The 25,364-nt window shown below is 39.2% G+C and overlaps 2 protein-coding genes across 6 annotated transcripts in view; one reads left to right on the top strand and one right to left on the bottom strand.

Moving 5' to 3' along the window:
* The window catches only part of MACIR (macrophage immunometabolism regulator), a 790,687-nt gene that overhangs the window by 581,177 nt on the left and 184,146 nt on the right, over nt 1–25,364 (bottom strand). The window lies entirely within an intron of this gene.
* Nucleotides 1–25,364, top strand: part of LOC102165335 (uncharacterized) — a 133,607-nt gene that overhangs the window by 93,898 nt on the left and 14,345 nt on the right. Inside the window, exons 7-8 of the mRNA XM_085014195.1 lie at nt 22,869–23,026; nt 24,904–24,946. Coding sequence (XP_084870321.1) covers nt 22,869–23,026; nt 24,904–24,946 — 201 coding nt within the window. The remainder of the gene's footprint in view (nt 1–22,868; nt 23,027–24,903; nt 24,947–25,364) is intronic.

The raw sequence follows: 25,364 nt of genomic DNA, 5'->3' as shown, positions 1-25,364 counted from the left end.
CTCACTGGAAATAAATCTGACTGGTATCCATGAGAACACAGGTTCGATCCCTGGCCTTGATCAGTGGGTTAATGATCCAGTGTTGCTGTGAAGTGTAGTGTAGGCTGCAGATGCAGCTTGGATCTGGCATTGCTGTGGCTGTGGCACAGGTCAGTGGCTACAGCTCCAATTTGACCCGTAGCCTGGGAACCTCCATATGCAGTGGGCATGGCCCTAAAAAGACACACCCCCCGCCGCCAAAAAAAGAATGGTGAATCCTTTCCAGAAGGTTTTCGATTGACTTTGCTCAGATGCATTAGAGAAATCACTATCTGTATCAGAGATAGTCTTATGAAATGTATTTCTTAAATAGTAAGACTTGAAAGTCTAAATTACTCTGATTCAACAGAATCAGAATGGATCATGTTAGCAGGCATGAAAAAAACATCAATTTCAATGTTATCTCCATCAGCGCTCTTGGGTAACCTGGTGCACTGTCAATGAGCAGTAAATATTTTGAAAGCAATCTTTCTGAAAAGTGGGTCTCAAAATATTCAATAAATCATGTTGTCAGCAGATATGCTGTTATCCAGGCTTTGTTATCCATTCATATAGCACAGGCAGAATAGATTTAGCATAATTCTTAAGTGTCCTAGGATTTTCAGATAATAAATGAGCATGGGCTTCAATTTCAAGTCATCGGCTGCCTTAAGAGCCTAACAAGAGAGTCAACTTATCCTTTGAAGCTGGAAGCCAAACACTGACTTCTCCTCTTTAGCTATGAAAGTCCTAGATGACATCTTCTTCCAATAGAAAGCTGTTTCACACTGAAAAATCTATAGTGTAGCCAACTTCGTTAATGATCTTAGGTAGATCCTCTGGATAACTTCCTACAACTTCTACATCAGCACCTGCTACTTCACCTTGTCTTTTTATGTTATGGAGATGGCTTCTTTCCTTTAACTGCATGAACCAACCTCTGCTAGCTTCAAACTTTTCTCCTGAAGCTTCCTCATATCTATCTCTCTGCCTTCAAAGAACTGAAGAGAGGTAGGGCCTTTCTCTAGATTAGACTTTGCCATAAGGCAATGTTGTGTCTGGTTTGATCTATTCAGACCACTAAAACTTTCTCCGTATCAGCATAAGACTGTTTCACTTTCTTATCATTCATGTGTTCATTGGAGTAGCAGTTTTTATTTCCTTTAAGAACATTTTCTTTGTAGTCGCAACTTGGCTATTTGGCACAAGAAGCCTAGCTTTTGGCCTATCTTGGTTTTCAATGTGCCTTCCTCATTAAGCTGAATCATTTCTAGCTTTTGGTTTAAAATAAGAAATATGTGACTCTTCCTTTCAGTTGAACACATAGAAGCCATTGAAGGGTTGTTAGGTGGCCTAATTTCAATATTGCTGTGTCTCAGGGAATAGGGACGCCCCAGAAGAGGGAGAGAGATGGGGGAGGAGGGGAACAGCTGTTGGTGGAGCAGTCTGAACATACCGAATATTTATTCACTAAGTTCATCATCTTATATGGACACAGTTTATGGAGCCCCTAAGCAATTGTAATAGTAATATCAAAGATTCCTGATCACAGAGCACCATGACAAATATATAATAATAACAAAGTTTGAAATTTTATGTGAATTACCAAAATGTGACACAGAGACATGAGGTAAACAAATGCTTTTGGCAAATGAGGCTGATAGACTTGCTTAACACAGGATTGCCACAAATCTTCACCTTGTAAGAAATGCAGAATCTGTGAAACACAATAAAGTGAAGGGCAGTAAGATGAGATATGTACATATTTTCTCCATGAGGCACATCACAGCCTTCCTGCATTTAGGAACACTAACCAGAAATTCAGCACTGCCAGTGAAGGAAGTTTGAAAAGCAAAATTACCAAGAAAAAGCCTCATAAAAAGACAGAAATGTGGCACTAAATGGACTAAAAAAAGGACACTAAAGAATAAGAACTGAAACAAGAAGACAGAGTACTACTTTGTTCAGCCTCAGCTGGGAATATAGACTAGACAACTCAAATTTTTGCAACTTTAAGCATATCCATGAATGATCATCAAAGTGCTACATTGATTTTGGTTTTATGAATCAATTTTAGAAAGTAGGTTAATTTGCAAGTAGGGAATTTATGAATAGTGAAGACCAACTGTTACTTATAAAACTTATAATACTAAATTAAGAGAAGAGAGAAGTGAGATATGAGAGATGGTTCTTTTTTTTTTTTTTTCTTCTTTTTTTTTGGCTGTTCCTGTGGCATGTGGAAGTTCCTGAGCCAGAATCAAACCTGCACCAAAGGAGTGACCTAGGCCACTGCAATGACAATACTGGATCCTTAACCCACTGTGTCACAAGGGAACTCTGAAAGATGATTCTTTTCTATTGTCAAATTTTATTAAAAATGGGAAGAAAGTATTACAGTAAAAACAGCAAATATTTATTAAGGACTTATTATGAACAAAATAGGACTCTGTTAAGCACTTAACGGAATTTTAATTTCAACAATCCACTGAGGTGGTTAACATTATTATGCCCATTTTCAAAAAGTGAAGTAAAGTTAATTTACAATATTGTGTTAGTTTCAAGTATACATCATGGTGACTCAGTTATATATATATATTCTCTATCAGATTCTTTCCCATTATACTTTGCTACAAGATATTGAGTATAATTCCCTGTGCTATAAAGCAGAACCTTGTGGTTGACCTATTTTATATATAGTAGTGTGTATATGTTAATCCCAGGCTCCTAATTCATCTCTCCCCTTCACTGCCTGCTATCCCTTTTGGTACCTATAAGTTTGTTTCCTATGTCTGTGAGTCTATTTCTGTTCTGTAAATAAGTTCATTTGTAGCATTTTTTTTTAGATTCCACAGATAAGTTATATCATATGATATCTGACTTTGTCTGATTTACTTCACTCAGTATGATAATCTCTAGGTCCATCCATGTTGCTATGAATGGTATCATTTCATTCTTGTTATGGCTGAGTAGTATTACACTGTATATATGTACCACATCTTTATTCATTCCTCTGTCCATGTACATTAAGGTTGCTTCCATGTTTTAGCTATTGTAAATAGTGCTGCTATGTACATTAGGGTGCATGTATCTTTTTGAATTAGAGTTTTCTCCAGATATATGCCCAGGAATGGAATTGCTAGATCATATGGTAGTTTATATATTTAGTTTTTTAAGGAACCTCCATACTGTTCTCCATAATGGCTGGACCAGTTTATGTTCCCACCAATAGTGTAGAAGGGTTCAGTTTTCTTCACATCCTCTCCAACATTTATTATTTGTAGACTTTTTGATGATGGCCATTCTGACCAGTGTGAACTGACAGCTCATTGTAGCTTTGATCTGCATTTCTCTAATAACTGGTGATGGTGAGTATCTTTTCACGTGCCTTTTTAGCCATGTGTAGTCTTCTTTGGAGAAATGTCTACTTAGGACCCTTCTGCCCATTTTTTGATTGGGATGTTTGCTTTTGATAGTGAAATATGGGAGCTATTCATATATTTTGGAAATTAAGCCCTTGTTAGTAGCATCATTTAAATATTTTCTCCCAGTCCATAGGTTGTTTTTTCATTTTGTTTATGGTTTCCTTTGCTGTATAAAAGCTTTTAAGTTTAATTAGGTCCCATTTGTTAAGTTTTTATTTCCATTACCCTGGGAGACAGATCCAGAAAAATATTGTTGTAATTTATGTCAAAGAGTGTTCTGTTTATGCTTTCCTCTGGGAGTTTTATAGCATCCAGTCTGACATTTATTGTATATAGTGTTAGAGAATGTTCAGTTACATGCAGCTGTCCAGTTTCCCCAGCACATCTTATTGAAAAGACTCTCTTTTCTCCATTGTATATTCTTACCTTCTTTGTCAGATTAATTGACCATATGTGTGTAGGTTTATTTCTGGGTTCCTACCCTGTTCCATTGATCTATATGTCTGTTTTTGTGCCAGTACCATACTGCTTTAATGACGCAGTTTTGTAGCATAATCTGAAATCAGGTAGCGAGATTCCTCCAATTCTGTTGTTCTTTCACAACACTGATTTGGCTATTCATGGTCTTTTTTTGTTTGTTTGTTTACATACAAATTTAAAAATTTTTTGTTCTAGTTCTGTGAAAAGTATCATTGGTAATTTGATAGATATTGTATTGAATCTCTAGACTGCTTTGGGGAATATTGTCATTTTAACAGTATTGATTCTTCCAATCCATGAATATGATATATCTTTTCATCTATTTGTTATTATGACCCCTTAAAGATGAGAAAACTGAAGTTTAGAAGGGAAAGAATATTTTCTAAGCTCTCTCAGCTACAAATTGGCTGAGCTAGAACTCAGTGTACACTCAAAAGATTGGAGTGCTCCTGCAACTCAATGAAATACAACTTTCCTAAATGTAATCCTGGTCACTAATTTTGAAATCAACTGATAAATTTACCACAATGTCACTTTTTTGGCTAGAACTCAGCTGCATTTTCCAAAAAGTTTTTCCTTCGTTCAATTTCTTGTAAACTTTCCATATAAATTATTAATCTTAATCATGCAGAAATAGTCTGTTGACATTCTTGTAAACTCTAGAACACGAAAGAGTAAAATGTAGTCTTTCAGATAACACAGTCTTTTCTTTTTTTCCTTATATTTGTTGAGGGACCCATTTTTTTTAGTTTATAGTACTTTCTCAAAAAGAAATCAGGATATGTGTTCTTCCAGGAATACACATGGTAACTATTTGTTCTACCTTAAACATGTAGCTAACTCTTCTTTTTTTATTACAAGTTATGGGAACTTTTGCCACTTCTCTGTTGGAAAGGTTTCAGCAATTGCTACTATACATAGAGCAAAGTCAAACTCCTCAACCTGGCATTAAGAGTCTCCACAATATGAGTCCAACTTCTGGACTTAACCCTCATAAACCATAGTACTCCTCAGTGCTTACTCTGCTCTATTCAGCCCCTTCCATGTGTTCCTACCCCAGAACACTCTTTCCCTCTAACTCCCAGGCCACTTTTCACACCATTTCCTCCACTTGGCTCTCTCACCTACCAATATACAAATGTCCAAAATATAGCCTCCTACATAAGACTTCTTCAGTTATCTCTGTGTGATAATTAATTTATTCTATCTCCATTGTCCTATGTGTATTTGTCTTTAAGAAAATACCTACACACCAGGGTGCCCTATAAATGTTAGTTAACTGAAATGAAGAATCATAAATATCTTAGACTCACACATATCTCTTAGGACATCCTCTACACAGAAAAACTGAGATATCACTGCTGACTCATTCAAATATGACTGAGCTTTTTTGGGATAGACTAGCTATTTGGTAGTCCACCAATAAACTGACATTTAAAATACAGGTTTTGAAGCTCTTTGTTTTTGTTGGCATTCTGTACACCATCCTAGTACCTGCAAAGAGATTTACTACCCAAAGATTTGGTCAATCCAAATTTGGGGCTGGTTAGATCTTAATCACCTTAGAAAATATCTTCTGATCTAAAAAGGACCAGATTTCATTCATGGTGCTGGTATGACCTAAAACATGCCCATGTCCTTGCATTTAACTCCCAATATGAGAGTGAAAAGTGACTAATAGCACCTTTTCCATGAAGTGGAGGGTGTACTGAGGCAGTGGTAATAGTATGGGAAAGAGTTCCAAGAAGTGGAGCTCTCAAAAGTAGGTTGGAATGATACGGTAGAGGGACTTAATGAACAGTCAAAGATGTTTTGGGCTTTATCCTGAAAGAATTCGTTGGAGGCCTTAAGCAAGGGTATGACATACTCATATTAACATTTTTTAACAGATTTATCTTTTAAACATGGCAACATGAAGCGTTATCGGGAAAAAACTGTTAGCAGGAAAGCTTAAGTTATAAGATTTATTAACCCTCCTGGTGGGATAGGAAAAGTGTAGCTTTTCAAAACATACTCCACTAGGGAGACAATCTTATGAGGAAGCAAAGCTGCTGGATCTCAGGACATTTTCTCTAACACAACTGGAAGATTTTGTCCCAATGTCCCAAATGAGCTGTTGTCCCCAAATAACAGCATTTCAGTACTGAAAATATTTTCCCTCTTTCTTGAAGATGTTAAGTGAGTTAGAAAATATTCAGTATTGATAGGGAAATGTGTTTCAGTGAATCTGAGCTTGGGAACATGTGTGACAGGAAGAAATGGTGATGAAAATATGGCTGACTATTGACTAGGGGCATTTTTTTAAGTTTCTCACTCAAGCTTCTCTTCAATCAGAGGGAGGCAAAGAAGCAAAAATGCCTCTAAGTAGAGTTAGAGTAGGTATCCATTAATAATATTTTATATTTCCCATGTGTTAAGTATTTACTTTACTTCTAGGCATTTTGCTGGCTACTTGGCATATCTTATTCCATTTACTCTTATAACAATATGTACTACAGAAGTTGAGTTTCACCAAGACCAAGGCACTTACTCAAAGTTACATACACAATTACTGAGGGGCCTCAGAATTTAAGACTAGGCCCACAGTCTAAGTTCATTTCTATTGGCTACACTGTCTGTAACATGCAGGTATGTACAACATTAATGAAACTAGATTTGAAAATGGTGTCAGACAAAACAATAAACTCTACATTTGTTCATATTCCTCTCTACTACTCATTAGTCTTGGGCCAACAGTTTCCACTCTACTAGTCACTAGCCTTGTAAATTTAGAGAAGTCATTTAACATTAGCTTCAGTTTCTTCTGCTAAGTGGGACCCAGAATGCTTGACACACAGGTGGCATCTAAGTATTAAGCAACAAAAGGTCCTAGCTCAATTACCAATAGTCACACAATATTAGATTCATTCCTTAAAATAAACAGTGGATTCCATAACTGGAAAATCTTTTGCTATATACTTGCCAATCTTAGACAATTACAATACTTATAAATCAAATTTGAATGGAAAAGGCAATAGCATATAAAGAGGAGAGAGATGCTTTGTTCTGACCTTCTCCCTAAGAAGCTCATGTGATCTACTGCAACGAAGATAGTTGTATGATGCCAGTTATTTGCCAAGCATCATGGTAGGCACTGGTGATATTGTTGATAAACAAAACAAATGGTGCCTCCTCCTATTGAGCTTACATTTTAGTGAAAGAGATGAAAATTACATAAACGATCTTACCACAGTCTGTATGTATTATGAAGTTCTGGGATATAAGTGACCAGAGTGAAGGCACCTTCAAACAGGATTTCCCAGCAAAGTTCTTTCAGAGGGTGTGACATTTGGTCAAAGACCCAAAGTAAGGGAACATATAGCTAGGTAAGGAGTTGGGAAAAGAACAACCTAGCCAGAGAGAGCAACCGCCACTAAGAACTTTAAAAGGGCCTGAAGTGTTAAGAGGAACAGGCATAGGCCAATGCAACAGGAGAAGAGGGCCAGGAAAAGGCAGGTTCAAGAAATGGCTGGAGAAGGGGGCAGGGTCTTACAAGCCATGTGCTGGAGTGTGGATTTTATTTTATAGGTAATGGGAAGTCACAGATGGATCTTAGCCTGCTGAGTGGCATGATGCCTATATTAGGCAGAACAATGCCCTCCCCTACAGATGTCCACATCTGAAATCCCAGAACCTGTGAATTCATTACCTCACATTGCAAAAGGGATGTTATGGATGTAATTAAATTAAAGATCATGAGGTAGTGAAAGTATCCTGGATTATCCAGCTGGGCCCAATGTCATCACAAGGATCCCTAGAAGAGGGATACAGGAGAATCAGACTCAGAAAACAAGATGTGACGAAGGAAGCAAAGGTTAAAGAGATGTGTGGCCATAAGCATAGGAATGCAAGTAGCTTCTAGAGCTGGAAATGGCAAAGACACAGATTTTCCACTAGAGTCTCTAGAGGGCATACAGCCCTACCAGCACACTGATTTTAGCCCATTGAAAATGATTTCTGACTTCTGACTTACATAATTTGAAGAAAATAAATTTATGTTAGGTTAAGCTACTACATTTGTGGCAATTTGCTGTAGCAGCAAAAGAAAAGTAATGCAATGCCAAGATGGCTTCTAAGTGGAGAATGGCTTGGAGGGGAATCAGGGGTAGAACTGTGAGGCCAGGTAGGGTGCTACTGCAGCAATCCAGACATAGTAGGTCTGTCCAAGAGTAATGAAGGCTGAGATAAGGAGACATACTGGAGACAAATTTTGAAGGGAGAGCTCGTGGGATTTGCCAAATGCCCTTAGCTCCCTAAACCATTCTTTGTTTTGGCAGGAGCTAGAACCACTGGGTACTATTGGCACACTAAAGTCATCAGTCTGAGAAAGCAAGTGCTGCTTTACTGGGTGACTGATTTGACAAATAAATAATTTACTCACCAACCAATGGAAAAATCCAACTCAGAGCCCAGACTGAACAAGTCTAGAGGCAAACTCTTTTGTTCTGTACTGTCATAAAGAATGGAAAAGCAAGGTCAAAGAGGGCAGCAGGCACCTAAATGAATGCCTTAGAGCATATAAATGTGCTTGTGTTCTAATTTTAGGCTCCACAGAATTTCCTCTTCCAAGAAGTAAGAAGAATGATGTTCTCTATGGTGGAAAAGAGAATGAAAGTAATAGCTTTTCTGCCCCAGCACCATTTGTCAGACCCCTCTGAGCACCATTCTCCACTTCACACAGCCTGCAGGCCAGAGGCCCCACTTGGTTGATTACAGTGAGGCATTGTATACACGAGATTTACAGCTGTGGCTTCTGTCATAGCTCTCTCACTGCAGCGCAGAGTTGTTTAAATTGCCAACTTGAGGACTGAAGACCCAGAGAAGGTGAAAGTCCCACAGGAGACCAACAAAGCTGTACCATCCCACAACAGGCATTTCCTTTCCAAGGAAAAGACCAAAATAAGCCTTCATTCCACCAAGCTTTTTAGGACCTCCTCTGCAGGATTTCACTAAAATCACCTCCTCAACCCCCACTCCACAACCCCAGCTCCACTACCCTGTATCATCACACCTTTCTCCATCAGCACCAACAGCCAATCTCAGTTTCCCCAGGAGGAATCTGATCCCAGCCCACAGGTCTTAGGAGCTATAGTATGATTCCCACTTATCCCACAATTTTCATAGTTATGTTTTTCTGTGTGTGTCACACACTATCCCGCTCTTCTAAAGATCCCTCTGTGAAATCCTAACTCTCCCCAGGAATGAAACCACTTGTCCTCTCATCACAGAGTCTCCCCATCACAGGGGTTCTGCACAGGGGAGAGAGGAAGGACATCCTCATTGTCACCATTAACAGCAGGCGTGCTAGTGGGGAGCCCTGAGGCTCCAGAGAGGAGCTTTTCTTTGGGGTAAGGGAAGAGGAAATTGTACAAATGAGCCTCAGAACACTGCATATCCTCTTTCTGCCTGGCCTCCAAATCCTGTGGCCTTGTGCATAACTGCTCTGTTCTCCAGTGTTGGATAGTCGTCTGCAGTTCCAAACTTTTCTCACAGAGCTTAAAAAGCCTCATCTCTGCCTAGCTAAGCTGGTCAGTAAGCCTTGTGTTCTTGCGTAAAACAACCAAAATAGATCAATCTTCTGCTTCTGTATGTACACCATTTTGATTTAATGCTCCCCAATGCTGCCCCAAATCTGTCACTCTCTAGATCAATGCTGCACCTTACTTTCTTCACACCCTCTAGATCCCGAGATCCCCCAAATAATTTGTGAGTACCTCCATTTTTATTAATAATGAAAAACAAAGTGCTTTGCTAAAAGAATAGCACAGATGCCCGATGCTGGTAAAGAAGGTGCCCTCTAGCTTCGATTCCCTTCCATCAGAGCTAGACTTCATTCCTGGTCTCTATTTTCGGAAGCTTTTCATCCCATAGGCCACAAAGGCAACCAACTGCCTGAAAAGAATGGCACTGTGATAAACAAAGAGGTCATTCTGGATACTATGTGCTGTTTAGTTGATTACACACTTTCCCAAGGCCGTCCTTGGTACAGATGCAGTGAATGTTAAATGGCATGTGCTTCTTGTTCCAGAAATTAGTTCTGAACTCTCTGGCTTAATACTGTGTCCAGTTGTGAAAGAGAAAAGAAATGCTCTGCCTCTGCACCATTTATTTTTATATATGCATTCAATGAAAACTTACTGAAGGCTAGGTCTCTCTTAGGCATTGTGAGGGATAAGAATGAATCATTTCCCACCCCATGAAGCTAATGATATAGAAGAGGAGAGAAAACATGTAGGAGAAATGTACAATACATACCAGTGTTTGGAAGAGGGAGAAGAGAAGAACCCTTTATTTATTCAATGAATGTGTGCTAGGCAAGGGTTAAGGCATGAAGATACAAAAGTGACAAAAGGCAAAGAGGTACCTACTTTCATGGGGAGAGATGATCATAACAGGAGTTAAAAAAAGTTAAATATACGAAGTTAATTTTTAAAGTGGTCAATGCCATTAGTAGAATAGGAATGGGATGGGGTTAAGGTTAGCTTAGAGCAGCTATTTAGGCAGACCCTCCAGAGAGGTGACCTCTCTGAATGAAGAGATGGCTCTAACTGTACAAGACCTAGAGAAAGAACAATATAGGCAGAGGAAACAAGTGAAAAGGCTGTGAGGTGGGCACAGGGTGGGAGCCTTAGGAGAGAAGTGATAGTTTAGCTTCAAAGAATGGGTAAAATGGCATTTCTAAAAAATAAAATGGCATAAGTAAAGGCACAGAGCTGGGAAAGCATGAAATGCCTTGAGCTGGAAGCAAGCATGGATTTCAATCAAGGTCTGGTGAGACCTGAAATTTAACAGATAAGATGATTATTTATGGAGAACTCAGGACTAGGATATGGCTTTGGAATGAATGGTATGAGCAGGGAGCACTACAGACTTGAGAGCTGTCCCTGACTTGATAAAAATGTGCTTTAGGAAGATCTCTCTGGCATTAGTGGGAACCATTTTTGCCTCTGACAAACAAATATTCTTCTGTGCTTTGGTCAAAGCTTCCTAATTACTGATAAATATTCATCTTCATGTCTAGGTTTTTTTCTAAGAATCTGGGCTATAAAATATCTTAAGGATGGCAATAAAATCTGTGCAGCCCTATGCAAAATGAAAATTTGAGGCCCTTTATTCAAAATGCAATTTAAAAGCTTTTCTCTTTCTTCAGCTGTCTCTGTCTTGACCTCTCATGGTGTTCCATATTTGGTATTTAGCAAAAATAACTTCCTCAAGCATGAGGATACCTGCCAGATGAGTGCAGACCCTCACAGGTACCAGATGCCTACCCCCTAGCCCAATAACCAGGCACCCACACCCAGCACCCAGCAAAGGGGAATGAAGCAGTGGTCCCTGGGTGGGAGCAGGTGACGAGGCAGACAACACTCTGTCCCACGGAGGCAGGGAGGTGGAATAACACATGAGTGGAGGCTCTAAGCCTCTAGTGCACGCTCCACTCTTTCTTCTACTTCACTTACAAAATGTAAATTCAAAGATAAAATCACTAAGAATTTCAATATGCTGTTTGTAGGGCTTTGTACAAAGGCATAGGTGAAATACCCATGAAGCCTGCTCCAGGTTGAGGCCTGAGGAGAAAGCCTCAATATAGAAATTTTCCTTGGAACTTAAACTCAGTGAGCTACTGCCCTTTAAAACCACATTGTTACTACAGTTTTATAAGATGTTTCCATTGTGGGGAACTGAGGGAAAGGTACATGTTTGCATTATTTTTTCGCCTTCCTGTAACTGTGCAGTTATTTGAAAATAAAATAAAATAAAATAAAAGCCATCACACATTATGTCATTTTTCTGAAGAAAGGAAGGGATCGGGGATGGTGTGGGAAGGAAACCAAGAACGAGACTGGGAGGATGAAATGAAAGACACTTAGTGGTATTCAGTTGGGCACCACAAGTTATCTTGTAACCTCAGCTGGAAATGCAAACCTTGTCCATGAGACAAGAAGGTGATTCCAAAGATAAAGGACAAGTCAGCTTGTTTCTGTGTTTTCTAAAACCACAGTCCTGTTTTAGCTTGTTCAAATCCACTTACTGATCACTTTCTGGTTGTTCACTATATACAGAGAATGCACTGCCCTGCCCTTTGCCCACTGGGATTACAATACAAGACAATTGCATTTTATGTAAGGAATGCATTCCCAAGAGTTAGTGGAATCCAAGACCAATCCTGAAAAAGAATGGTAGATACTTCCAGTTGCCAGCTAAAGGAGTACTACCTTGTGGCCATAGAGCAAACAGTTCTCCTGGCCCATGTGTTTTGAAATTCTTGTTTTTTTTTTTTTTTTTTTTCTAATTTCATTTGAGAGTATTGACCTTATTTCTAATGTTGTGCCTAATGTTTACATAATACAGTTCCAAATTTGCACAGTTGAAAGTGGCATTAAAAGAGCTACACAGATTTTAAGGGATATTGCTGGAATTAAGTAAACATATGTAAAGCATCTAGCACATTCCTTGTAACAAAACAGGCAGAAAATTAAAGGAAGCCATTCTTATTGGTGTTATATTCCATAATATTTCCAATAAATTACAGTCTCCAATCCCCCAAAATAGTATCTCCAAGTTACAAAGTTGGGTGGGTTCCATTAAAAAATCTATGTGAACAGAATAAAAGCAGAGCTCATAGAGTTAAAACATTTCATAAGAAAATACCATTTAGCACTAAGGTTCTAAGTATTTTTCCAAAGAAAGGAAAATTAATACCTAGTCAATTTTTCTGTTTCTATGCAAATGTGGGACAGAGAAACAAATTAAACCTACATTTCATTGCAAAGCTTTGTTCTAGGCAGTGATTAGAAGGCCTCTTCCATTATTTTATTTTTCCTTGCTCACATCATGTGGGAAAGACTAGTAATCAATGAGATCTCCGAATCAAAAGCAAACAGTATAGAAGCACCTCTGGATGGTCATTCACTGAATGGATAGAAGTAGCTCGTAGTGTTCTTCCACTTCTGGGTAACAGCTAGTGAGTGAGGGACAGTTAGGAGCTGAGCAGGGCCAGGGCACCAGAGTTCAGAGCTCCCAGCACATCTTCACAGTCTAGAGTGAAGCTTCCCTTTGGGTCTGGCCACTGTCACCACTGTCATCTATCCTAAATACCACGTCCTCCAAAGCCAGTCTTGTATTGTGGTGAGGCCTCAAGGATTGAAAGAGGGCCAAAGCTGCCTGATACATGCCCTTCACATAATTCCAGGAGAGAGAAATATTTCTGATACCAGAACTAGTGAGACTTTACTCTGGAGAGGTTATGTCAGAGCTGTGAAGAACCACAACAGAACACCAGAAACATATTCCAGAAGATACTTTTATGCTAGATACCAGGACCACAGGCTCCTTAAGAGTTGTCCACCTGGATCATTGTGTATTTAGTTGAGCATTCCCTCTGGACCCAGCACTGTCTTACCTACTATCTGGGGAAAAATAATGTCTTCTTGGAAGAAGCTGGTATCTACCTTGGTCTGTAACACCCACATGAAGTAGTTCAACTAATGAGAGATGAAGAGCACCAGCTTTGGATCCAGGCCTCAATGCTGCTAAATTTCTGCCTAAGTAGAACTGGGCAATTCAGGGAGCACTTCCAAGGCTTCCTGCTGAATTATAAGATGAGGATAATAACATTCCTGACCTCCCAAGGTGTATGTGAGCATGGCATGTAGGAAATCTGGCCTTTATGAATTAATCTCATTTCATGGAGACAATCCCATGTGTGGTTAGCTAAGCTAAGGCTCCAAGTTTCACATTCTGGCTTTACCACCTATTAGCTGCATTTCCTTGGTCAAATTACTTGTCCTCACTTGCCCCCATTCCTTGTTTGTAGAATGCAGATAATGTAACCCTCACAGTGAGATGGTTTTGCAATCTCGCCCAAGTCAACAAAAAGTATTAAGACAAACCTTTCCGGATGTAAAGAGACAGGGTCAGTTTGCAACCGTTTAATCTTCACTCCAGACAAGGTCAAATAGCATTCAGATATCACCTACACTATTTTTAGTGGTATTCTTGAAATCTCTTTTCCCTTTTTTAAAGGTCTAAGCCATTCAGAAGATTTCCTGAGGTTGAACGGAAAGGGTTTTGCTAGAAACTCCCAGTCAACTCTACAGACATAAAAAAGCAACTACTGCAAAGAGCAGGTGGTGTTCTGACCCTTTTTATTACCTCCCTAGGGTTTCACAGTGCATCATAGGATGAGCTATCTTACTGGAGGCAGGTTCATTGAGAAGGCTTCTATTATTTACTAGATATACTAAACCAGCAGGCCACCATAATTTTCAGATACACAGAGAATTCTCACAGGAATCTGACACATATTACATCTTCTCTACCTCTGTTTATAAACTTTTCATCTTCTGAAAAGAGGTATTCTGATCTTGTATTATTTAAGAACAATAGACCACAGTCTTGATTTGTGAATCTCATTTGGTTCCCCAGAGAAAGACGAAAATTTTTAATTATATTGGGACTCTTAGGAGAACATATAAGCCCATACACAGAGTATGTATCTGATGGAGACTCTCCAAAATGAGATGATTAAATGACTAAACGTGTACCTCACAGTGCCTGGTGTATGATAAGAACTCAATCTCAATAAATATTTCCAAAAAAGAACCATGAGAGGCACTATATAATTCAGTGCTCAATTATGTGGCAAAGCATGCTTTGTAGGAAGAGAAAGAATGGTGATGGCTATAAGAAGCAAACGTTACTTCACAGAGGAAGGGGAATTTGAGCTAGACCTAGAAGGATGGCTGGAATATGAATGAGAGGAAAGGAGATGAGAGGGCATGAATAGTGAGGGAAACTAAAGTACAGAGAAGGAATAAGGGCTATGTTCCTGGGATATGGAGGACTACTAATGAAATTTGATAGAAATGGTGAGGCCAGTTTTTAGAGAGGACTGGTTATCAGCAAGAGGGCCGATCATAGAGATATTTTGACATGTTCAGAGTCTTATCAATCTGGTTCATTCAGGAGAGAGAGATCACATAGTCAGAATACTGCTGCACAGTATTTGCATTGCAGCAGCTACACAAACATATGTTCATAATATTGCTGAGCTGGGGCTGGTGCTTGGACAGATAGAGAGAGTTAAGTACACAGAGGGTGCCACTGTGTGTGCTTCTGGTACTGGAATCTGGAGAGGCTTCCCTCTGTAAGAACCTAGTGTACTTGGGTACCTCAGGCCAAAGGGTCTAGTTCCCCCTATGTCTAGCCACATAGCTCTGAGGAGAAGGTGTGTAGAGCAGAAACCTGGGCTAAAGCACAGGCTTCACTGTCTGGGGTTCCCCTTCTGTGACACTGATGCCCAAATGGAGAGCTGAAGAACCACAGGGAAGCTGCATCCTGTAAGCACTTAGCATTGGAGGGAAACTTCAAGGGTTGAAGAATAGAGAAAAGTAAAGCACTCTCTAGTTCCCTTGGAACTATCTACAGGGACCCAAAGAAACTTTCTTCCTGTGATCTTTCTCCAGTTGCTCTGAATTGGCGAAGTTGAACTTCATGCCAGCTGGCAAAGGAAAAATATCTAAAGGTCCAAGATCCATTTTCAGAAACCGGGCAATGAAAGCTAAGTTAGGAGCTGAGAGGCAATAAATTGGTAACTGTTACCACAGGCATTTCAATGGAAGCAGATGGTGGAGGCGGGGGAGCCTCGATGTCAGGCAGTTTGTATTACTCTATCAAGATAGTGATAGCATCAGAGAAGCTCAGCCAGAAGGCCTGAGATGACAAGGCCTTGGACCAAAATGATACTAGTAGAAATGAAACAGAGAGGCAGGGTAAGATTCATCAAAGGCAAGGCAGAATTCTTCTCCAGGTTATCATGTTGCCTTAGTCCATGCGGGATACTTAACAAAAATACCACAGACATGGTGGCTTGAATAACAAACATTTATTTCTCACAGTTAGAGACTGGCAGGTTCAAGATCAAGGCTCTAGTAGATGTGGTGTCTGATGCAAATCCACCTCCTGGTTCATGGATGGCTGTCTTTTCCATGTGTCTTCACATGGTAGAACAGAGGAGAGAACTCTCTGGAGTCTTTTTTTATAAGAGTACTAATCATATTCATGAGGACTCATCCTTAAGACCTAATCACCTCCCAAAGGTCTTATCTCCAAGTACCACTGCATTGAGGGATAGGATTTTAACATGTGAATTTTCAGAGGACAAAAATATTCAGTTCATAATAAACCCCTATTTTCCAAAAGCAAAAAAATGAGGGATCTTCAAAGAGATTAGAAAGAGCCATCTTTCCTCATCTCAGTAGTGCCGAGTAGCTATCACATGTATAGATAAATATCTGATTCCACTGAGACCAGAATATTCTCTCTCGGGAGACCTGGGTTACTTCTTTCATAATGAGGGGAAGAATGGGCCAGGAAAAGGATCATGAGTAAAAATAGATATGTTGGATTTGGAAAATTCCAGAGTCTAAGAACATGGCCAGAAAAGGGGCCAAGGAATTGTCAAGAATGAGAGAGGCTGAAGACTAGGAAATCCACCTAAGGCTAGAGCCCATGTAGGTTCTCAGTGCCAGCACAACATCTAGCAGAAGACACAGACACACTCAGTAAGTACTGGTGGAAGGAGGGAGGAGGAGAGGATGGTAAAAAGGGAGAAATCCTTTAAAAGGAAGGATATTAATCCAGGAGGGGCAGGGTTTGGCAAAGGTCCCCAAAGCAGCCTCTCAGGATGTGATCACAAAGAGAGGAAGAGCCAGCAGTAAGTGTCTGGCTCTTGGCAGCTGTCAGCCTCTACCTGTGGGCTATGGGAGATGCCATACAGTCCAAGAGCAACCAGAAGTACTCTCTGAGTAAGGGGTAGAGAGCATTTAGTGAGTTTTGTTACTTAAACAACAAGAATCCAGGCATAGGAAATGACCACTCAGATCATCACAACTCCTTCCCAAGATGTGCCAGTGAAGTGGCTCAGGCTCTCTGCTGCCCTTCCTATGCCACATTCCCAACCCCAGCCCCAGCAGGCCCAGCCCAGCCCTCCTCGAAGTAATACTACCAGTGGTTCTGGAGCAGACTTTTCTCACACAGCTTCCCTGAGTCCTAGTGATTTAACAGTCATGCTTCATTTGCACTTAAACTAAAAGTGGACCCTGGATGTGAAAAAGAAAAAAACTTCACTGAACAGCTGTCATGCACTTCCCAGGAAAGGTGCTCTTACCCCCATTTTACAAAGGAGGACACCAAGATTCTGAGGGAGTAAGTTCTTCCTCTTGTTCATGTAGCCTGTAAATCTTGGCAGAAAAAAAAAAATAGATAGATAGATAGATAGATAGATAGATAGATAGATATAGAGATATATATATAAAATAATATATATATATATATATATATATAGAGAGAGAGAGAGAGAAACTCACTTTAAATAAAGTTACCCTATCAGCCACATTAAAGCTTCTTGGTTAACTAATGTTCTAGGTTCTTACTCTTTTCTTTCATCATATTCTACATAATAATGAAAACTAACATGTATAGATCATTTACAAAGTGTTAGGCAGTGTGTTGAACACTACACATATATTAATGTGATCCTTATACAGCCCTATCTTACAGATTAAAGAAACAGAGGCACAGAAGTTAAGTAACTTGCCCATAGTCATCTAAGTGACCTAATAAGCGGTACAGCGAGGATTCAAACCCTGCTGGTCTGGTTCTAGAATCCATCTGCAAAGCAACAACACACTGAGTTCACAGAGAAACTTCACAGGACAAACATTCAGATGCAGAACTTAGATGTAGAATGTCTTGATTTTATAGTTAACCTGGTAACTTTTTGACAGTTCTGAACAGGACCATGACTATGACTCAGATTCACTACTTCACAGTCTTTCTGTTGCAACGAAACTGCTGAGCAATAGTTTGTTATATGCTAAAGGATAGTTTAGAAGCCAAGGAAAATGTTGACAAATGAGACGTGTGATCCAAAAGTGTATTCAAATCTGTCTAGCACGGGCAGCCAGGATCCCCACATCATTAGCATCCTTCACTTGGCTAGCTTTCCAGCAAGAAGCCTGTCTGTCTGGGTACAGCATAATGTGTTGGTCCATGTGTAGATGAACTCCATCAGCCCCCTAAGCTGCCTGTGTTTCCTGGAGCCCAGAGTCTCCCTGGTGCCAGGAAACAACAGGGTGTTGCCAGCATGTATTTATCACTCCTAAAATATGGTTCGCCACTCCATGCAAACTGAAAAGAAAAGCACAAAATTCTGAGTATGCAGCCAGTTAACTCTGCTAACATCACAAATAAGCTAGGCTGAGTTACAAAAGCAGAGAAAGAACAGTTACCATACTTTTCTTCAGACTAAAGAGTTGTGGCAACTTGGCGTGGGGGTGGGCACTGAACTTGTCATCATCTCAATTTCTTGATAAAAGCAAAAAAGAGAAATATTAAATTCATGAAGCTTTGACATGGAACCCAGAACACCTACAAACAAGTGTCTGGCCTACATACTTGCTTTACTTTTTATTCTGTTCTTTGTCCATCTACCCTTGCCGGCCTGGAAGGAGAGAGGAAAGCAAAAGCAAATATATATATATATACATGCAATAGTATAATAATCTTGAATTGTGTAGTTAGGGGCTTGAGTCCTTAGATTAAATAGAGTCAAGACATCTATTTCATCACAGGACAAAGACAGAAAAGATCACTACAGTGAAAGCATTCTTGCACCTTCCTTCTTGCCTTTGCAGGCTTTGCTGCTCTCCTAATCCTATCAGGTAGGACATGGACAGAGGCCATCATTTCATAGCTATCAAGGAGTGATGGTTTTCAGTCACCAGCAGGGAGGGTGTGCCTCCAGACTGCTGTGTAGAGATAAAGGGCTCTCAGCATCATTAACAATGCCCTGAGAGACACTCATTCTTCAATTCTGCTTCAACTTGCTAGCTTTAAATACAGCACTGCAGATGTATATTTTCATGTACCCTTTCATGTGGTACGTTGCTTTAGGACATGACTTCTTTTCTCCTAAATGTATTTTGGCTCTGTTTTCCCCACCAAGCATTAGCTCTTTTTCATGGCTAAAGATGACTTTTTCCTTCTCCTTTAGCTTGTGGGTTTCACGGCTGTGCCTGCTGATAAAATAGACCACAATGATACAGTGTCCCAGCCTTTTCTCTTCTCTTAGACAAAGAAGTCTAGCAACAACAATTAAAAAAAAAAAAGTTCTAACATCTTCAAACCAAAATTTTGACCAAAACAACCCCAAAACATCTGTACATAATTTTATCTTACCAGAGTCCAAGTTGCAGACAGACACAAATGTCCTTGTCTGTATTTTTCTTTATAGAAATAATTGAATTTAGAAGTGGACTCACTCTGGGTTGGGTTTTTCATTATTATTTTTTTTTTTTTACTATGTTTCTTTTCTAAGCAGTCTGACCTTTGGGATTATTGTTGTAGAAATCTTATTTCCATGATAGACAATGTCAACATGATCCAAGGCCATCTGGCACAAACAGCCCAAGTTCCTTTATTCTCAGTCAATAGCTTCTGGACCTCACTAAACAATTCCTTGATAAATTCCTTCAACATCCCTGCTATTTTAATCAATCCTGCACACATGAAGTAGCTGGATTTCTGCTTCATGATTTGGCTCAAGAACAGCTTTTCCATGTCTTGGAAAGGAGAATATAAAGTTGTGGGGAATCAAAGTTTTAAAGAACTCTTCATTGTTTCTTGTACCAACTTAAGTGAGACTTTTGGCAGAATCAGAAGGAAGGAATCAGACAGAACCTATTTAAGAATTACAGCCAAATGAAGGACTGAGTTTTGCTTAAGGGAAGAGGTAAAAGCCCCAGGGAATGGCGGTAAGACAGAAAAGAGACTTCAGGTGTCCTTTATCTCTAGGAAACATTTGATTGGGGAATATGGAACCACAGTCCAAGAAGCATTAGGATTAGACTGAGTGGAGAGCCTTTTCTAACCCTTATATCTTCATGAGAATGGAACTAAAAGGTTCTTGGGCTGGTGAAACTAAGGGTAAGATAAGTAAGCACAGCTGCAAGAGGACCCACACCTGCTACACAAGCTCTGTGACCATGGTTTTATTGCAGCTGTCCCCAGGGCCACAGTGGGCTCATCATCATGGGCAATGAGGCAGCAGCTGAGATTAGTAAAAATGGAATCTGGGCCATAATGGAGACCACGTAAGAGACTGTAGGCCTCATTTTAATCTATTATTAAATCATTCATTGTCCTCACACACATGCAACTTGAACAGAGGCAAAAAGACTCTTAAGTAACTTCAGGTACTATTATTAATTGTGTGTCATAGGTTATATGTGTACTCCTTTGCATTGTCTGTCCTATAGCAAAAGATATGGGAGAACACTGGTAGTTTCAGACTGACCTAATAGTGCAGATACTGAGAGACTAACATATCATCTTATCTGCATAATGGGTCCAAAGAAAAGCTGACCCACTAAGGATTTGCTTTTAGAAAATGAGCACATCTGTCACTATCAGATAAGTCTTCAGGCTTTATGTTTCTCCATTTCTTTTTGTAGTTTAATAGGTTCCTGGGAAAATAATACAAATAATTAGTTACTCTTTATCAGCATGCAAAGTCTTTATCCTTATTGAAGCAAATAAAATATATCCTGGTTTCTAATGTCATGTTATTGGCCACATACAATTATTATAAGATGTGCTATCTTGCTTATATTTATAAAAACATAGCAAAAATTTTAGTTCTCTGTCTCTACTCCAGGAAAGGTCATGGTTTCAGGAAATATTCTGTCCCTGAAAATGTAAATACTACAGCTTCCCACTGCCGACTCTTAAGAGCCAACCCAAACTACAGTGGCCCAAAGAGCCAAGCAAGTGAGAGAAGAAGTGTGCAAGACAGAGCTAGAAAACCAGGGCTTGAGTTCTGTTTTTGTCTGTCTTGAGGCATCTCACTGAAACTCAGTTTCTTCTTCCAGAAAATGGAGATAACATTAGCTTCCTACTTTATAGAATGGTTGTGAAGAGTAAAAAAAACAGGGTCCATGAAAATGTTTTATAAACTCAAGTGCCATACAACTATGGGATGTTACTTGTTAATCAAAGAATATCTTTGTATCCAACCACTCACGAGTTGCAAATTTTTTTTGCATACGTGTATAAATGCACATGTACATATTTCCATATTTTGGGGATGAGGTCTGCCTATAGTTTGTATCAGCCTTTCAAACGAAGTCATTACCTAAAATTGGTTAAAGAATCTCTGAACTAGTTGGTGTTCCACATTATCAGTCACTAGAAAGATACAATTTAAAAGCATTAGAAAATACCACTCATACCCAGCAGGGTGGTTATTATCAAAAAGACAAGAAAGAAAGGGTATTGGTGAGGGTGTGGAGAATCTGTAACACTCATACACTGCTAGTGGAAATGTAATATGTTACAGCCACTTTGGAAAACAATTTGGCAATTTCTTGCAAAGTTAAAGATAACTTACTAGGGAGGCTCAGCAGAAACAAACCCAACTAGTATCCATGAAGACATGGGTTTGATCCCTGGCCTCGCTTAGTAGGTTAAGGATCTGGTGTTGCTGTGAGCTGTGGTGTAGGTCGCAGACGTGGCTCAGATCCTGTGTTGCTGTGGCTATGGCACAGGCCAGCAACTGCAGCTCTGATTTGACCCCTGACCTGGAAACTTCCATATGCTGCAGGTGCAGCCCTAAAAAGAAAAAAAAAAAAAAGGAAAAAGAAAAAAAGATAAACTTACTTACTATATGGCCCAGCAATTTCACTCTCGGTCAGCTACCAAAGGGAATGAAAACACAAAGACCTTTACACAGATTTTCATAGCAGCATTATTCAAAATAGCACCAAAGTAGAAAGAAAACTCTCCATCGGCTTGTGAATGGATAAACTAAATGAGGCATATCCATATAATAGAATCTAGATCAGCAATAAAAAGAAATGAAATGCTAATAAGTGCCGTAACATGGATGAAACTTGAAAACACTACTTGAAGTGAAAGAAGATCATATAGTATATGATTCTACTTATATGAAATGTCTAGAAATGGCAACTTTATAGGGACAGAAAACATATCTGTGATTGCCTATAATTGGAGGGGGCAAGGGTGGCAACTGATGCAAACTGACTCAAAGGAAATCTAAAGGTTGACGGAAAAGTTCTAAACCTGATCGTGACAATGGTTTCACAACGCTATAAATGTACTGCAAGTCACTGAATTGTACATGTACAATAAGCGAATTTTTGGCATATAAATTATACCTCAATGCACCTGTCTTTAGAAAAGACATGATTCATGGACAGGATATTTTGAGATATAAATACAAATAGTAGAATATTTACCTATAAACTGATTTTAGTTTTACATACATGTTTCAAACTACTGTCATTTAAAGAAAAGTGTTCTTTAGTCTACCTATGCTGCATTTTCCTGATTTGTAAAAAAAAAAAGATAGTAAAAGTAATTACTTCATAAGCATTTGTGTAGAAAAAGTAATTAGTAGATGTAAAGAATTTAGAAAAGGCCCTGACAATAAGTATGGAATACATGTTATAGACACTAGAGATCTCATGTCACTACCAACCACATATATTTCATAATATTAATTTCTTTTAATGTTTTTTTTCTGAAGGGAAAAATGGGCATAATAACTAATGATACTTTCCAAAGTTGACATAAATAAAATGCATATTAATAGAGGCTATTCAAAAGGGATGTAGGAAAAATATCATAGCTGGAAATTTGGAATTTAATGTAATATATCACACAGAGCATAAATTACAAAAAGTAATTTTGGTTTATTTTCACTTCAGAACAAACTAACAACGGATTCAAAAAAAAAAACAAAACTTTAGTCCTCCTTTCCTCTCTCATTTTCTCCCTTATCTGCTTAGTTGCAATGCCCATGCTGAACCTCTTCCTTATCAATTACAGGATGAAGGAAAATGCCCACCTCTAGAAGTAATAAAATTAGAAGGTGCAGAAGTTTACACTGATAGCAGCTTGGGAAAACCATTTGTGTTTAACTGTGTGCCTCAGTCTGGAAACAGAACTTTTTGCCTCTGTGCAACCTCAAACCAAGAAATGAAAAGGTAAATGATTATTCTTTTATCTTATACTTTCACCTGAGGCAGGGGAATGCTTCTTCAACAGCAGTTCTACAAATTCTTGGGAATGGAAGTAGGGAAGCAAAAAGAAAATCAGAGCATGAATGAATAAACTGTCTTTTCCTTATGCATGAGAAGTTCGGTTTTTCATTATTCTGCCAGTTTTTTCCTAACATAATTTTCAAAGAAGAATCTTTTTCAAATTTTTCAAATTTTCAAAGAAGTATCTCCTCCTAATTCATTTATCTTAGGTCTCTACATTTTCTAAAAAAGCTCACTACTATCAAAGTTCACATCAAGTTTCTCCAAAAATTAAGTGCAATCTCTATATATATGTTTGTGTATATATGTGTATATATATATATGCTAATTGGATGGAGAGTCTGAGGTATAAAATAATGTAATAGGTTTACAATTTAACACACTACAGTGAAATGAGCATCATCATCATCACAATGCAGCTTTGAGGGGAATTAATCCAGTTGATATTTTGTAAGAGTCCAACTCAGTTGGAAGGTAGAAGTGGGAAGGCATTCTAAAAGGGTAGCCTACAAACTCAAAGCATTCACCAACTTATGATCATAATTCAGTGCGTCATCCTGAGGAAATGGAGATCATTGGTCAATTTCAGTGAATCAGAACTGTTAAATAAGTACTGATACTTTAGGGTGAGGAGTGGCAAGGAATTGGGGAGAGGGTGACAACAACCAAAAAAAAAAAAAAGAAGGGAAAATTGGGTCAACAGTGTTGAGAAGAATGCCATATCTCTTTAAGAGAATTTGGACTCAGCTTCAATTTTAAAGAGAGCCCTAGGTCTGAAACCTCTTAGTCAAACAATACACTGTCCCTATTTGTGCATGTTTCTTTAAAGTGGCATAGGAGTTGATGGTGGGGAGAGGTCTTGGGATGTGGAAATGAGGGAGGCATTTACGAAGTGTGTGACATAGCATCGGATATGGACATAAAAAAAGAACCAGAACAGAGAAGGGCAGAGGGATTAAATCAAGATTTGGTGAAAAAAAGCATACAGTACAGCTTGATTGGAAGTTATGGAGTTTAAAAGAAACTTGGAAAAGATTGGCAAGATAGAGTGGGGCAGATAGGCTGTTACTGGCTAAGGAGACAAAACTAAGCAAGTTTCAGTCCTCAAGTAGAGATACTAATAGGGCACTCATGGTGCCACTTTGTTGAAAGAACACTTAGGGGGGAGGGGATGGCTTAGGACAGTGGCTATTTTCCAGTCTTTTCATATATTAATAGCCTTATAGTAAGAGACCAGACCTGCCAAGATTAATAAGTCCACATTATTTGGTAAAATAGTGAACAAATTTCCCCTTAAGCAATAATTAAACTATAGTAAAGGAGAAGGATAACAATCATTTATTTTATTTTTTATTTTTATTTATTTTTTGCCTTTTTTTTTTTTTTTAAGGGCCGCACCTGTGGCACATGGAGGTTCCCAGGCTAGGGAGCTACAACTGCTGGCCTATGCCACAGCCACAGCAATGCCAGATCCGAGCTGCATATGTGAACTACACCACAGCTCATGTCAACGCCAGATCCTTAACCCACTGAGTGAGGCCAGGGATTGAAGTTCAACTTCATGGTTCCTAGTTGGATTCCTTTCTGCTGCGCCATGACGGGAACTCCAACAATCATTTATTTTAAATATGGCTGGTGGTGGGCATGGGATTTTTGCCACCTGTTAACATTGATTTTTGCAAGAATGTGTTGCTCTTCAACCATGAATTTAGAACCATGAAATATATCTGAGCCTCAGGACTCTTCTGTCTGAAGGATGGGTTTCAAGGAGAAAAACAAGGCTCACCAAGGAAAGCACCTCTCATCTTACTATCTTTCAGGTGGCTTGAGGCAATGGACAAAGCAGCCCATCCTGTCCACCAGGTAAAGTATCCTTGATATTCATCTCTGCCTTCCTTCTGCTTTTTACCTCAAAGGCAGAAAGGATTAAGTTGGATGTCATGTAGTCCACCCTGGGACTTCTTAGATCTGCTCTAAAAGCTGGGAAAGAGGATTTTTAAATCAATAGGATTTCCCACTGAGATTTTATAGGGGTGCTTGCATTCCTGCTGTTCTTTTTGTTTTCAGGGGACTATAGGATATTCCTCTCAGGAAGCTCAGTGGCTAGTTCCAACTGGGGTAAATTCCTATTTTACTCAGGACAGTCCCATGGTTCCCCATGAGGTTAAATCACTGCTACTGTTTTCTTTTCACTCCCTAAGAACAAAGGCTCAGGGCTATCTTGGCATAGTGCTGTTTTTCAGGCAGCTTTTTAGAAAATGAGTGTCTTATGTTCAGAAAC

The sequence above is a fragment of the Sus scrofa genome, chromosome 2, assembly GCF_054392235.1.
Source record: "Sus scrofa isolate SSC_HxYL_T2T_F1_AM1 chromosome 2, Sscrofa_HxYL_maternal_Yorkshire_Landrace_v2.0, whole genome shotgun sequence".
Taxonomy (NCBI): domain Eukaryota; kingdom Metazoa; phylum Chordata; class Mammalia; order Artiodactyla; family Suidae; genus Sus; species Sus scrofa.
This window is presented reverse-complemented; position numbering and strand designations above follow the sequence as displayed.